Source organism: Lissotriton vulgaris, chromosome 2_1, assembly GCF_964263255.1.
Source record: "Lissotriton vulgaris chromosome 2_1, aLisVul1.2, whole genome shotgun sequence".
In the NCBI taxonomy this organism is placed as follows: Eukaryota; Metazoa; Chordata; class Amphibia; order Caudata; family Salamandridae; genus Lissotriton; species Lissotriton vulgaris.
The window spans coordinates 1165178280-1165192972 of NC_141687.1; the positions used below are offsets into that span (position 1 = coordinate 1165178280).

Consider the following 14693-nt stretch of genomic DNA (forward strand, 5'->3'; position numbering starts at 1 on the left):
GCACAGGTGAGACCGGCTGACTTTGCCAATGCTTGCTTTTTAGGTCGAAGCCTGCATTGCAGGGCATGGCCCTGCTGCAGGCAAAGAGATATTGTGAGCAGGGGATTTCAGTATGGCATGAAGTTTGTTGTGTCCATATACCCACACAGAAGGTCAGACAATTACTCATTTAGTCCAGCTCTTTGTCTCTGGTGAAGGTAGGAGCAGATCCAGCCAGTCTTCTGTTATTTGTCAGGTCCAGACAGTGTTCTGAGGCGGGTGCTTTGGGGTGTCAAATGTATAGTTGCCACCAGCTAGTAGTTAGGGTTGACGCCTGGCTCCTCCTTAACCAATGTGGTCTAAGTTCCCAAGAACAACCCTACCCACTTTTACAGCATTTCTGGTTTGCCCTACTGTAAACAATCTCAAAGTGCACCTTACTCCAAAATCTAAAATGGGGGAACCCTTTCTACCTGGTGCAGAGCCTGTTAGCCCACTCAGAGCTGTAGCCAAGGAAAAGAGCAGTGCTTTCCATTTTAATCACTCAAAACCTGTACTAGGGTAGCCTCCCTCCCACTGGTTTGGTGCCAGCCTGGCTGAGGGAATAAATGGTTGCCTGCTCCAAGTCACACCTGACATTTGCTTGCGAGAAAGCAGGCCCCTTTACAAGTTAACAAAGTTCCTAGGTCCACCCTAACCAGTCTTCATGTGAGGTGAAGAAAAACATTTCCCCACATCCAGCCCATTGTTCCTGCACTGAAAGCATTTTTCATACCTCATTAATGCCAAGCACTGGTTGGAAGCCGCAGGAGAGCTATTGCAAACTAGCCTCTAGGAGCTTCCGGCAGGGAAAAGGTAAATTTCTAAAGTTACTTTTCCTGAATATATAATAAAAATCTGAATTGGGTTTTTAATAAATATTAAAAAATAGTGGCTGAACTCTTTTTCTAGTTGGTCCTAAATCAGAGAGAGCAGAATTAATATTTTAACCTGGACTTTAGTTTTCCTCATAGGATAGCCAACACCTTTCATAGTGAAACCAAATTTGGAGCCTTGTCACTGTAAGGACATGGTAACATTACATTTCAAATATTTTTTAATACCTTCAACCCCCTTTGAACTTCACTAGCATGTAGCTGGGGAACCTGTAATGACCAGTGCCCAGTATTTCATACTTGAGATGGCTTCCCTGTTTATATGTACCATTTAGTGATTATACTAGCTAGCACAGGGGCATATCTGCTCATGCAGATATGCGCTCACATGTAATATAATGCACCCTGCCATAGGGCTACAAGGCCTGCTGTATGGGTGACTTACATATATTACATGCAGTGACTTTGGCATGGCACACACTGGGTGTACTATGTTGTGTTTTCACTCATGGTTTGCACCACGACATGCAGTCTGCAAAGGCAGCCTGCATGCAATTTGTGTGTGGGTCCCGTAGGGTGGCATAAGACATGCGGCAGCACTTAGGGACCCTCTTTACTACCCATGCCCTAGGGGTACCATCTTCAAGGGACTTACAGGGGTGCTAAAGTCAATGTCAAATGGGTTACAATGAACTTGTTTCAGGGGATAGAGCGCTGGGACTGAGGTCTGGTTAGCAGGCCACAGTGCACTGTCAAGAGCTGAAACCAGCATCTGGTAGTCAAAAATGGGGCAACACCGGGGGGGGGTAACTTAAAAAAAATACAGCTTCCTACAAGTATCCTCGCTGTCTTCAGGAGGCTTTGGATCTCAGTTCTGAGACCTTGTGAAGCCAGTGATCATTTTCCTTGGGGCCCTAATATTTCTTGAAATAATTATATGAATCCCCATTCTCTGTCCCTATGTGAGGGAGGCCCTCAAATGACATCTTCAGTTGCCCTCAATTGTTATTCTAAAGCTGTTGCCCACCCATCCCTGGCTTGTGTGATGATTCACTTGCTGCCTTTTAGATTTGAAGCCTATGGTTTGTGTGGCTCAATGCTACTGAAATAACTGTTTTACCACCAGCTTGAAGTCCTGATAAGCCAGATAATTTTTTTTAGCAATCACATAAACTCTCAGCTTTACTTGTAGCCTCTGGTCAGTACAGCATTAGCTGTATGACTATAAATGTCTCCTGTTCAGGGGTAGGCAGAAGTCTGCTGCGATTCTGTCCAGGGCACCATGCTCTGGGGTCCTTATACGAGATGCGACTCTTCCAGATACATTGTGGCTTAGCACTTGAAGTAGTTTTTGATCACTACCTTACCCATTAGGTCAACCCTAACAAACCGTTTTTAGGTTTCGCCTCGCCGGAAGCTGCGCAGCAGACTTTCGCGCAGGGCGAAATCTTATGTCTAGAGATGAGTACTCATGTCCCGCCCCTCTGTTCCATTGGCTAGCTCCACAAATGGAGGCTAGCCATTGGAACAGAGATCTGTCCGTCATGGCCGGAGCAGATTCGGGGGCGTTCGGGCCATTTTTACTCATCCTGCCCCCTTGCGATCGTCATGCGGCGGTGGGCGGTGTTTTTTTTTTTTTTACAGCTTTGTTTTCCACCATTTCGGAAGTGTCCTTTGCAGGGGTGGGTTGCGCGATGTCCCGCTGTCCGTTCCCGCCCCCCTCCCAATGTCCGGCGCTGCAGAGTAATACTCCGGGAGCTGTTCCAGCGGTGAGTTAACCCCCTCACCCCCCTCACCTCCCCCGGGCAGTTTCTCGGGAAGCTCATCATGGAGCTAACGTGCGGACTGTGTCGGTAACGAAGTAGTCTCTATGGCGCAAGCGGTTAGCGCGTTTGGTTTCAAGCACCTATGGGCAGGCCTGAGCCGGGAACTGTCCCAGCAGGGCATCCCCTGAGTAAGCGTACGTGCTCCCAGAAACGCCCGGCTCGCCTTATGGGAATGAGCCGTGAGCTGCCTAGGACTATCAGGTTGGTCGCCTGGGGTTTCTCCCCCCCGCCTCCATTTAACGGGTCTCTCTCCGCGTGGGCGATGCCCTGGAGGGACCCTGCCATTTCTTGTGCTGCTGGCCCCGTGGGGCCTGCAGGGTGGGTGCTGAGTACTGAGGGCGGGGTGCAAGGGAGATGTGCATTAGGCCTACGAGGCCTATGGGCTAGGGCATACTTGTGGCCGGTAATAGGCAGTGAACATATGGCTACAGCATCCTGCAGCCTACATGAATCAGATGCTTCGATTGCGGAGCAGCTCGCTTCTCAACAAAGCATCTCTCGCGGGCCCTCTGGTGGGGCTGGTAGGCATGTGGCCTGTGATACAGCAACGAGCGAGGATGAAGGTGGGCTGTCCTCCCCGGGAGACAAGTCTGGGCAGGAGGGTTGCAGGGACCCTTGGCGTCGTGTTGCCCCCCCCTCCTACCAGGGGCCTAATATGGCAAGGCCAGGCGGATGACTAGATCGCTCCTGAACCCAGCGGTTCTTGCCCCTGTGAATTTGGGGCGCACTGTGATCCTCAGAGGCTCCCCAAGGAGGAGGGTTAGCAGCGACGCTTTACAACGCGTTCACACCCCCTTCCCCCCTCAATATGGGCCAATCGTCCGTAGTTCACAAGCCCCCCCCCCTCCCCTCCCCCTAAACTGGGCCGATCGTCTATAGCTGCCGGCTATTCCCGGCCCGAGGCCTTTATTGGGCGGACTGTGTCCTCAGAAGGACCGGTTTGCGGATACCGAGGATACTCAGTGGGGAATGTTTACAGCGCCGCTCAAGTTTCTCCTTCCCCGCCCCCCACCCTACCCAAAGTTAGCTAGGCCAGGCTGATGGCCTGTGTGCCGCTGGTCTGTGGGTGGCGAAGTCGCCCCCAGGCCAGGCAAGGTTGAGAGTGGCTGTTGGGAGATGTGCGCCCTGGGTGCATGACTTGCATTTGTCTACAATAATTATTGACCATACCTGCTATGCGGTAGACTGCCACCAACACGATTTACGGCCGGGTCAGCCAGTCTGCTCTGAAGTCAGTTACTATAGACTAAACAATGGCACCATCTACCTTATGCACCTATGATAGTGCAGTCAGTAGAGCACCAAGGACTTTAACTTCAAGACGATGGTCCGGAGCTCCTTGTTGTGGCTGGAGTCTGCGTGTGTAATTGACTATGACGGGCATATTTCCTTTAGTGAAATTCGGCAGGCGAGCATCGCTATATGTTTTTAGCAAGGTCGTGTGCACGGCCCGGGTCTGGGGTGGCACGTCGAGCGCCTCCAGTGTGCTTTGTTTTCTCTTGTAACCTGCACACATGTCGGTTATTTCCTCCTGTGTCGCACTGTTTGCTACCTCATGTGTTTTGTTTGCTCTCGTTTGTCACCCTTCAAGGGTAACTCAGCGGTTATAAGGGCCGGTCCTGAAGCCGGGGACCCAGGTTCGAGTCCGGTGTGAGGCGCAAACATTGCACAAGTCACATCAAATCAATACATTGAACGCATGCCTCGGAAATGCGACTCCAAAGCACTCTGAGATCTCTGGGGGAGTTTGTGCCAAGTTTCCTACTGTAAGGAAGTACTTTGCAGCAAGTGAATTTTCTTTTGCTCATGTGATTCGGTTTTGGTTTGTGTACGTTGCTCACTTGGAAAGTTTCCGTTTCATTACGGTTTCCATGGCGAAGCGATCTGTCGCATACATGGATAAAGTTAATAAATTTCAGCGCGCAGGACCCCTTCCCCTATTCAGCCAGGCCTTTAATTACCAGTACGGGTGCTCGGAGTTGATGGATGTGCTGGGGGAGGGCAGTGGGCTCTGCATGGATATCCCCTCCCTTCAGGGTGGGCATTCCTATCTTTAGTCCAGAGGTGAAGCAGGGCTAGCAGTATAGGAATGCGGACACAGGAACCGACTCCTTCATTGTTATCATGTTCTTTCAGCGACCATCTCATGGCTATTCGCCATAGTATCTTTTATTTTAGACTTTGAGATGTTATAATTTAGCTGCCTCACAGAATAATGCAAAAAGCGACTGTCTCTAGACTGAACTCAGGGTGCCGCGCTACTCCTGTTTGCACACTGATTTAGACTTCCATTTATTATTTAGTTTAGGTTTCTCCTATTTATGCATTTATTGAGATTTCCCGAAACGGCTCAGCCCGCTGATCGGAACACGAGGTAGAAAAGCAGTAAAGAAGGGATTGCCGGGTTCGTCACCCTGGGCTATGTGTGTTCTTGCACGTCAGAGTGGCGTAAACCACTGTGCCCCTGATGGGCTCTGCCCCGGCACCGCCATGTAATTAAAACAGACGGGAATGTATTTTTGTTGGTTCAGTCTGTTGCCGGGATGGACGTGTCCCGCTCTCCCCCGCAGCCCCGCAACCCCCCGCGGCTCGCTCCCGGAACCCAACACTCGTTTTTTAAAATCTTTTGTTCACGAATATTGTCCATGCAGTGCCTAGTTTATTCTGCTGGTCTGTGGTGAGTGTTCCCTGCACTCTGCCCTTTTCATGAAACTTCGCTGCGCCATGTTACCCCGAGCTTTTCGCCTCTCGCCCCTCCCCCACACTACCATCATGCAGCCTGCCCCCTCGCTGTGCTTGCTTCCCTGCCCCCTCGCTGTGCTTGCTTCCCTGCCCCCTCGCTGTGCTTGCTCCCCTGAGTGTGTGTGTGGCTTTGGGTGGGTGTGTGTGGCTCTGGGTGGGTGTGAGTGGCTCTGTGTGGGTGTGTGTGGCTCTGGGTGGGTGTGTGTGGCTCTGGGTGGGTGGGTGTGGCTCTGGGTGGGTGTGTGTGTGGGGGGCTCTGTGTGTGCGTGTGTGTGGCTCTGGGTGTGTGTGTGGGTCTGTGTGTGTGTGGCTCTGTGTGTGTGTGTGTAAGGGGGGCTCTGTTGGTGTGTGTGAGTCTGTGTGTGTGTGTGGGTCAGTGTTTTTGTGTGGCATTTGCCAGAGATTAAACTATTGGCATTGTAAATGACAATGCCATTTATTTATCTGTTTTCAAAACCAACACATAAATACAAATTTTGTCATTTACAATGCCAATGCTCAAACTTTTCAAAAGGCGAAACCATTGCATTGTAAATGCTTGTTTATCCTGCAGCCTAGCCTTCTCTTCAATTTGCTGCAGGTCCATGCAGGCAGCTGCACCTTGAACTGGGCCAGAGCAGTACTGTTGAGTACCTAACCTGGAGAGTAGAGAGCTACGTGTGACTGCTTCATCTTACCAACAGTGACCGGATCAAGTCATGTTTATTTTCTCTGCCTCTGTTCCATTGTTTGGCAAGAGTGGGAATACTTTGTAGCAGCCTGAAGAAACCCGCACTAGTGTACAAGAAGAAGAACCTAACTTGACCTTAACACTAATATTCATCACAAAGTGGAAACTGTGTATTTTTCAATCCAGGAGAGATTGTGTTTGAAGAGCTGCACTAGCTCACTCGCTCTAAAGCAATCAGTGACCTAGATACAAATGGATTATCAAGGCCTGGAACGAACCAGCGAAGTTATTCCTGAGCTTGTGCTGTCAGTAATGGGTATACAAGGCATAGGGCTCTGAAGATTCAGATGCTCGCCAGCCTATAACAAATCCAGGCAATATCTCAGCAGGCTGTTGAAGAAAGGCAGCATCTCAAGGCACCATTATCTTGGGGTGGGCACTGTCATACTATAGATGCCTATAAAATGCCAGTAATTATCATCAATATGCCAGGGACAGGCAACATCATTCCTTAAATGCTTTGAGTATTTCAAAAGTTGCCACCAATAAGCAAGGACCAGTATTATAACAGGGTTGAACGTCATCGTGCTTATATCAACAAGTAATCAAGAATTACCACAGTTGTTCCAGGGGTCACATTCTGGCTGCAGTGACTACCATTGTGCCACATGCCATGGATGCCCACAGTAAGCCAAGGAAATATCCCCATTATGTCATGTTGCAAAGGAGTCACATCAAGCTGTAGATGCAAGGTTGCTAACATGAATTAAATGAATGTGGATGGCTGGCTAAAAAAACAATTCTGTCCAATAAGGTGTCGTCAGGTGAGTCCAAGTCCCTGTGGATTTGCCATTGATTGGCAGTGATGAAAGTGTTCCACACAGGTGATCCTATTGCCAGTCAACTGCCATGGCCGTATTTGACTTATGATGCTGAAAGTGGTCTTAAGCATGGTGACAGCCTCCATTGGAGATGAATGGTAGTTCTTGACCAGAGTGCCAAGGTGTTGTTGCAGAAACAGGCCCGTCAAAGGATTTTCAAAACACTTTGAATGCAGTCACCCACCGCTGGATGCTGCCTCAAGGTAAAAGTCAAGATCTGCATTTTCTCACATATTGTCGCCATGGCTTTCTCTCACATGCTATTTATTTGACATTTTTTGCTGTCCTGTCTCCCCCGCTTAGTTTGTTCTCTTCTTCTTTCATCTCCCAGTTATTTTGCTCACGGTCTTTTCAGCCCCCCGCTTTGCCTCCTTACATCCCAAACCAATTTTTCTCCCTAATCCCTCAGTCTCTGTTACCACCAAGTACTTTCATTCCTTTTATCTCATTCTTTCACTTAAAGGTTCACTCACGTTCGACTCTTCAATTGTTGTGGAATGTTTTATCTGTGGTATACTTTTTATGCCTTGATTGTGTTGGCGCAAATACAGTTATTCTGCCTGACTGACTCTTCAATTGGTCTTAATTCCTCTCTTTTGTCACTTATCCTTAACAGTTTTTTTTATTTCCTTTATTCTTAGATTCCATTTTTCTTTTGTTTCCCCTTATTTTGTGATACCCCCAAATGGTGGCACCATATGTGAGGACCGGTAAACATTTCATTCTATAGATTTGGAGCAGCTGAACAATTGTTTTGCTACCTATTGTTGCAGAGAACCCAAATAAACACCACATGCTATGGTTAAATCGCTGTCTTCTGTCAGCTAGACTGGGAATATAATTATTTTGTGGATTGACGGTAATGCCCAGCTAGGAGAAGGTACTGACCCTTGTGATGACCTTCTCTTTGATGGTTATTGGTCTCAATTTGGAGGGCTGCCTCACACAGGACATGTAATAGGCTGTGACTATATTAGTGTCAAGACGAATCTCGTCATTGAATTTTACCAAATTGGTCTAATAAGCCCCTAAGACCGTTTGAGGTACGAGAGACCAATACCACATCGTCAGAGAAAAGCAGAGATAAAAGAGGCGTTAACCTTAAACATGTCTTTCCCATTTGTCACCAAGAAATGATTCAGACCATTTACGTATAATAAGAATAGGGGTGCCAAGAAACATCCCTGCCTGCCTCCAAAAGGGAAGCTAAAACAATCTGCGTATTCCCCCTCCTGCCCAAAACTGACAGTAGCAGTAATACCTGTGTGAAGGGCACATAGGAAATCAATCAAAGCTTGGGGCAAGCATAGGTCAGCCAGTAGAATCCACATCTTTGACTGACATGGGCACTACTCAAGTCCATGAACACTGAGTAGATGGTTCCTTTTTGGCTACCACATATTTCCCTAAGCTTTTGTTTAATGAATAATGTCAGCATTTCTTTATATCTATTTATTATGCTTATTATAATATTATATCAACTGTTATCGGAGTCCTAAGTTGTTAGATTTGTAGTGACACATCTGTTGTACGATCCTGTCAGCAGCCTACATCCTGAGCTACTAAATTCTGTGAAACTTTTCATCTTTCCACCATGCCACTTCCAAGCACATGGTCACACCAAGCAACGTTGACTGATAATCTGTTTAGAAGGCTTAGCATGTAAAAATGGAAGATATGATGTAGTAGTCAAAGAAGAGACTACAGAAAGTGTAAGAGGCAACACGACATTGAATATCCAGACATTTTGAATGTCTGAGGCTTTTTTGCCAGTATTAAAAACATTGTACTGAAGATACAGTTGTTACCGTTTTAATAGTTATCCCAGGGGTTGTGATGGTAGGGGTCCAAACGCTTCTAGCGAAGCGTAGTCTTGCTGGCTGGATATTTATGCCTGATCAGTGTTAAACTTCACCATTTATCATTATTCATGGCTTCCCTATATCTCACTGAATGTATATATAAGGAACCCCTGCTATCAATACATGTTCCCAGGGCAGGGGGAATACAATTGTTCAAAACAAATCTCTGGGCAACTGTTATTCTATTGAGCATTAGCGAATATAATTGCTATACGATAATGGAAGTGTACACGAAGAAGTCCATTATAAAAGCTGTTTATTCATACAAAATGAAACAAAAAACGGGTTTCTTTTGATTAACACGGTCTGTGAAATTACATGGCAATTAAAAACAACGGATATTGCACCCAAACAAACAAATGGCATCTCTCCTCGTCAGCTATTCTCCTCTCAGGGCTGCTTTGCACCCTCTAAACCCCATCTCTTCGGTCTCCGATCTCCCAGGATCGGTATGGCCCCATCCCTCGGAGCGAGGATGCAGCACACACATCCCGGTAGCGTCGGATATTCCAAACTACGCCAGCACACCCGGATCAAGTGTCTGTTTAATCCAGTGCAGCAGGCGAGGGGAGATCTTTTCCGGGCCTAGTGACATCTCTTCCGGTGCAAATGGAATTGTTTTTCCGGAACAACGAAAGGAGCTCTTCCGGTGCATCGCGAGAGGCGGGGTCTCTGGCAATGGGTGGTCCATAGGCTTTGGGGAGCGGCATTTTTTCCTGACCAATCATAGGTCTGACTGGGAAGTGCAGCCACAAAGGCCCTCCTAGTACCGCCTCCTGGGCTGTCAAGCAGTTTAGAGCCAAATTCATTTCATGCCTTCTTCCTCTCATCTTAAAGTTGATTAGAGGCTGGAGCAAGGTAGAAGGAATCGGATGTATCCTATTTTAGGACCAGAGGTAAGGCCCGCATTCGGAATATTCCCGAGCCTGGTTGTTTTGCATTTAGAGTGTCGTACTCACACGCAGAACAGTTAACAACATAGACAGTGTCATTGGAGAAAGCTTCAGTCATGCATGCACACATGCACATACAGTGGAAGCATATTCATCAGTGGTGCAAGGTTCCCTCCTCAAAGATGCATAAACCAGTTACAGCGCACGCTACAGCAGCGCAAGCTTTTCTCACCAATTGAACATTGAAGTAGTACAGCAGCAGTAATTGTTTTGTTCATATACTTAACCCGCATACCATGTGCACCAGCAGTGTAGGGTTGCATCACACTTACACCCAGAGAGTTCACATCACGGGCAGCTGCAGCAGTTCTTTTTACACAGAAAAGGTAAAGCATAGGATCACAGCCATTCCTAACCATCATGGACATCATGAAGCCCTAGCGTTTTTTTGTATGTTGTATGTATGTATGTATACATTAGAATTAAATGCCATCACCTGCATGCCATTACCCCCCTCCCCCCTCTTGTACAATTCCATGTCCTTATTTAATTCCTACTCAAAGCTTTATTTTTCTGGTTTATTTTCTCTACCTACTTGTGTGAACTGTCCAAATTTCAACCCACATCCCGTTTCTCTTTAAATGCTGGTAATCACTTACCTATTCTCTATCACTGACCCAATCTTCCACCAAACTATCTATTCACCTCACAAATGTTTCATATTAGCTGACTACCCCTCAGCCTCTCCTTAGCTATAACACCCAACTTCCTTTAATCCTACCTCAAACATACTGGAGTTATGCATGACATTATTTATTTTAAAAGCACAATACTAAATCCTGCAACCTAAAAGCACTACAATTACCACGAATCGTAGATCTAGCAGTAGTGGGCTTCTCGCCATAAAAGTTTTACAGTTACTCATCTGGGGTAGTAAGTGCTGAATTATTGGCTAACAGCACAATATAGTGCAAGAATAACTAACACAAATAGGCACAATCTTTTCAGTTAATAACTGTGGTAGTAAGTGCTGCATCAATGCAATTACAGTACAGTGCAAGCATAACGAACACAAATGGGTACAGGATGGGCAGTGGGTGTCCAAGACTTCTGTTTTTTACAGAATGTACAGTAAGGGCAACCAGAGATTAGGCTGCTTCTCTCAGAAGCAGCACTAGTAGTGCAGGCTTCCCTCAGAAGCAGACCAGACACAGCAATTCAATCTTTATACAAGCAGCACAGACTGAACCTCCCATCAAAACAGGAGAGATGCAACACAATCGTCAGGACAAGCCTTCCTCAGACATGTTAGAGGTGCATCATGAGCAGCAGCAGTGCAGGCATTGCTCTGACTTACAACCGTGTACCCAGCATGCATTATTCCAGAACAGACACAGTACGGTCAGCATCAAAACAATCAATTCACCCAGAAGAGGTTCAGTAGGACTAACAGGAGCGCAAGCTTAATTTCACCCACAGAGCTGGCAGAGTCTGAGCAGCAGAAGTGCAAGCTCCCCTTGCACATGGTAAACAGTGCCCTAGTTGTTCATTGTAAGTACTGCATTTCATAAGCACCTTGTCTTCCAGGGAATTTGATTGATACATGTCTAGCAGGGGAGCCAACATGTTATTGTTCAGAATTCATTTTATAAACACTTTGAGTAATCCATGCATCAGTCTTCATTCTTTTTTTTTTTTTTTTACTACAGTGGGAGATTCCACCATGAGGAGCATCAAATGAGTTTTAAGTTATGTCAGAGAATAGAAGGATCATATTCTGAAGTTAACAGTGGTGTTTTGTTTTGTGTATTTTATTCTGGGTGGTTATAGAAACCAGTTCTACGTTTTCATGTTTCCTTCCAGAACAGAAGATCTAGAGAGGCCTGACTTTCACAGTGCCACCAACTCTGCATTACTTGTGTTAAGCACCGAAAGCACCATGGGCTGTGTATAAGAATAGCCTTCAGGACAGCGGTTTTAAAAGTGAGTGGCAGCTGGGACCTTTGGCAATACTGCTTACCTAAACAATATCCTATCAGTAAAGGGCATCAACTGCCAATTAGGCTGTTTTTTTTAACTATTATAATGCTGCTCTGAAGTAGAAACCGGGATGTGATGGGTAGAAGATTTGATCTAGTTGGTTAATGTGTGTCTGAGAAATCTCGGTTGTAAACCCATCTTCGGCACTTTTCCAAAACCTTCTGATCATATAACTTTATCTACCCGTGACTCAACATGTTAACCTATCTAACCAATATAGTTAGGCTTAGTGGTGTCTTCTGAAAAAAAATCTATCCTGTTACGTTATTGCACCTGTTCTTCCCATTACATCCTACTTTCAGTTATCTGGTTTCAGCCTAAGCACACTCCATATTGTTCCCTATTCTGCATGTATTGTCATGTTAGTGTATTGTAACATTAATGTGAGTCGCTGAAGTTCTTGCCTGGTTGCCTGGGTATTGTCCTTTTCCAGTTTAAAAAAAAAAAATCCTAAATGGGAAGTGTTTTCATGTTACGATGGGTGACCACCAAGGTGCTGTTATCATGTTTTAGGAAGCAGCTCTTAGCACTGTGATCTGTGGCGAAACATGAAAGATAGGTGTTCAGTTTATATTGTTTTGGTAAGCTGGCAGTTTTGATGAGCTCTACAAGTCCCTTTATGGTATTTCTTATGATCACAGTCCACTAAGTTTGTTACCTCTGAGGGTTGTGTGCTTTGAGATTTGTGTATGGTTATAATTGTACGCAGGTATAGATTGGAATGGAGAGATGGTCAGGAGATTTGCAGGAATGGGCTTTATTACAATCATCCTTTATATGAATGTCATTGTGAGAAGTCAATCAGTAGTCATAGTATGTAGTTAGTTGGGCACTGCAGTGGTGGACTAAATAAGAGCTAGCGGTTTGTAGCAGATCTCCTCGGTTCAAATCATTTTTTTTTTATTGTTTTAGACCTCAGAGATCCACAATATAGAATTACTGTGTGTACAGATGATAAAATTATTCACAAATTTGACATCTTTAAAACAGTGGTAAAAAAGGTTTACAAAATGTAAACAAATTATAGCATACAAATTCATCTAGCGGGATTCTTATTAGCTCAATCAGATCATCTGTTCTAGAAATATGAAATTTAATACATATAGGTTTTAAAAAACTTCTACAAGCTTCAACCAGGAGTTTATTTGGTCAGACATGTAAAACAAGGGCCATATCTTGAACACCTCCTCTACACAGATGTCAAGAGCCTTATTTATCAAATGTGCCTCCCCCGTTTTTGGTTAAGACTTTTAATGGTAAAGTCCCTCATCGTAGCATCAAGATGCACCAACTGATTTTATTTTCTAAAGTAAATCTCAAATATTTTGGACTTGCTTTATATTCTATATTCGCTATATATGACCTATAGCGCCAGGATACCCGTGGGGTGACAGTACGCGCTATATAAGTTTAAAATCAATCATAGCTAGATATGACCTATAGCTCCTTAGTTATCTGATGCCTGTTCAAATAATAATGGGTTGCTTGTTGCTGTAGACTGGTCCAGTACTGAGTGATACAGATGACCTGTAGTGACTCTGTCTTATGTTATTGAAAGGGGGTCGAGCAGTATAAGGAAATTATTATGGAGCCTGTTTGAGCTATAATCAGCTGCACGGCCGCTGACTGGTTTACTATGAGTGAAGGTACAGAGCCTATCTGTAAATGTAATCCCAGGTCACCCCTTGGAAACCTTCCTGAACATAGACCATTGGTAGTGTTTATGCTTTTTAAGTTTCAGAGCATGGGGTATGTCGTACTCAGTGACTTCACACTTTTTGCTATTTGGCTGTATCCATTCTCCTCTGTCTCTGACAAAGGCACTAATAGTGCAGGGGACCAGAGTAGTTAAAATAAGGGGTTATAGGTGCGCAAGGCCACCCGTGCAGTGTGTATGTCATGATTTCAGAAGAGGGAACAGACAAGGATTTTGATCACAAAAGTCTGGTAACACGCCTCCCTGATAAATGTGTGCTGGTTTTTAAGGGAGTAAAGGGAGGGTTGTATTTGATCCACCTTCTTCAGGAATTTCCATACTCGGGTGCTTGATATATGGCCTTCTTTTGACCCTTTAAGATCCTTCTTTTCCACACTCTTGCACCTTAACACTGGAGATGCTTTCTTTCTAGGGTAATGTGTCAAGTAATCGTAAAAGACAAGTTTGTTTATTTATTGTGCTGTTGATTGTGGACATCAAAGGAAAACATTAGATATTTGTGTGAAATATATAATTTCTGATTTTGACTCTTAGTATTTCTCTGGTAGGATTTAGACTTACTTGCTGTCTTTGTCTCCCACTAGTGTATCAGAGTTTGAAGAAGGGATCTGAGTGTCCGATCTAACACATTCTGTATTGGGAATGATGCGGAAACCAGGGCATCAGAAAGGTAAGTGGTAGTGGCATAACTCTGTGAAACATGTCCCAATCCATGGGTGATCAGACTGCGGTTCATTCACAATTTCTTTCCTTAGACTGCACACTAGCTCATGAGCCAAAGCTTATATGTTTTTTTGAGTTGGAACGGGGGGGCTAAAGATTTTGAGTATTTGGTTGCCTGGATATGCTGCTGGGCGAAGCTGTTTTTTTCCACACCTATAAATTGGACGAAAAAGTCAAGCCTGGTCATGAGTGTTACTTTTATGATTCCACTTTGTTTTATTCAGGTAACAAGGCTTAGTTTCATGTGTTTTTTTCCCTTCAAAATTAGGCCCTAGTACTTTCAGAAGATCTTGTGTTTTGAGTTCCCAGTGAGGATGTTGTCGGCTTGTGGTGCTTGCTGGGTCCAGGTCTGAGACTCCAAAGACATTTAACCCGTATGGATGCTGAGGAACTGCTCTTACATAAATACAAGTATATTTAGGCAGATAACATCCGCCAGCCACAACTCGTCGGTTGCCTTTCCTACTGCGGTGGCGACTGTGTGT

The 14693-nt window shown here is 45.3% G+C and overlaps 1 protein-coding gene across 2 annotated transcripts in view; it reads left to right on the forward strand.

The window, feature by feature from the left end:
- The first annotated feature begins 9572 nt into the window (after positions 1–9572).
- The window catches only part of SCMH1 (Scm polycomb group protein homolog 1), a 413339-nt gene continuing 408218 nt past the window's right edge, over positions 9573–14693 (forward strand). Inside the window, exons 1-3 of one of the 2 annotated variants that reach the window (XM_086956860.1) lie at positions 9573–9731; positions 11592–11711; positions 14070–14155. In XM_086956860.1, coding sequence (XP_086812986.1) covers positions 14128–14155 — 28 coding nt within the window. In that variant the 5' untranslated portion in view covers positions 9573–9731; positions 11592–11711; positions 14070–14127. The remainder of the gene's footprint in view (positions 9732–11591; positions 11712–14069; positions 14156–14693) is intronic. The other variant, XR_015308461.1, reaches the window with a different exon arrangement.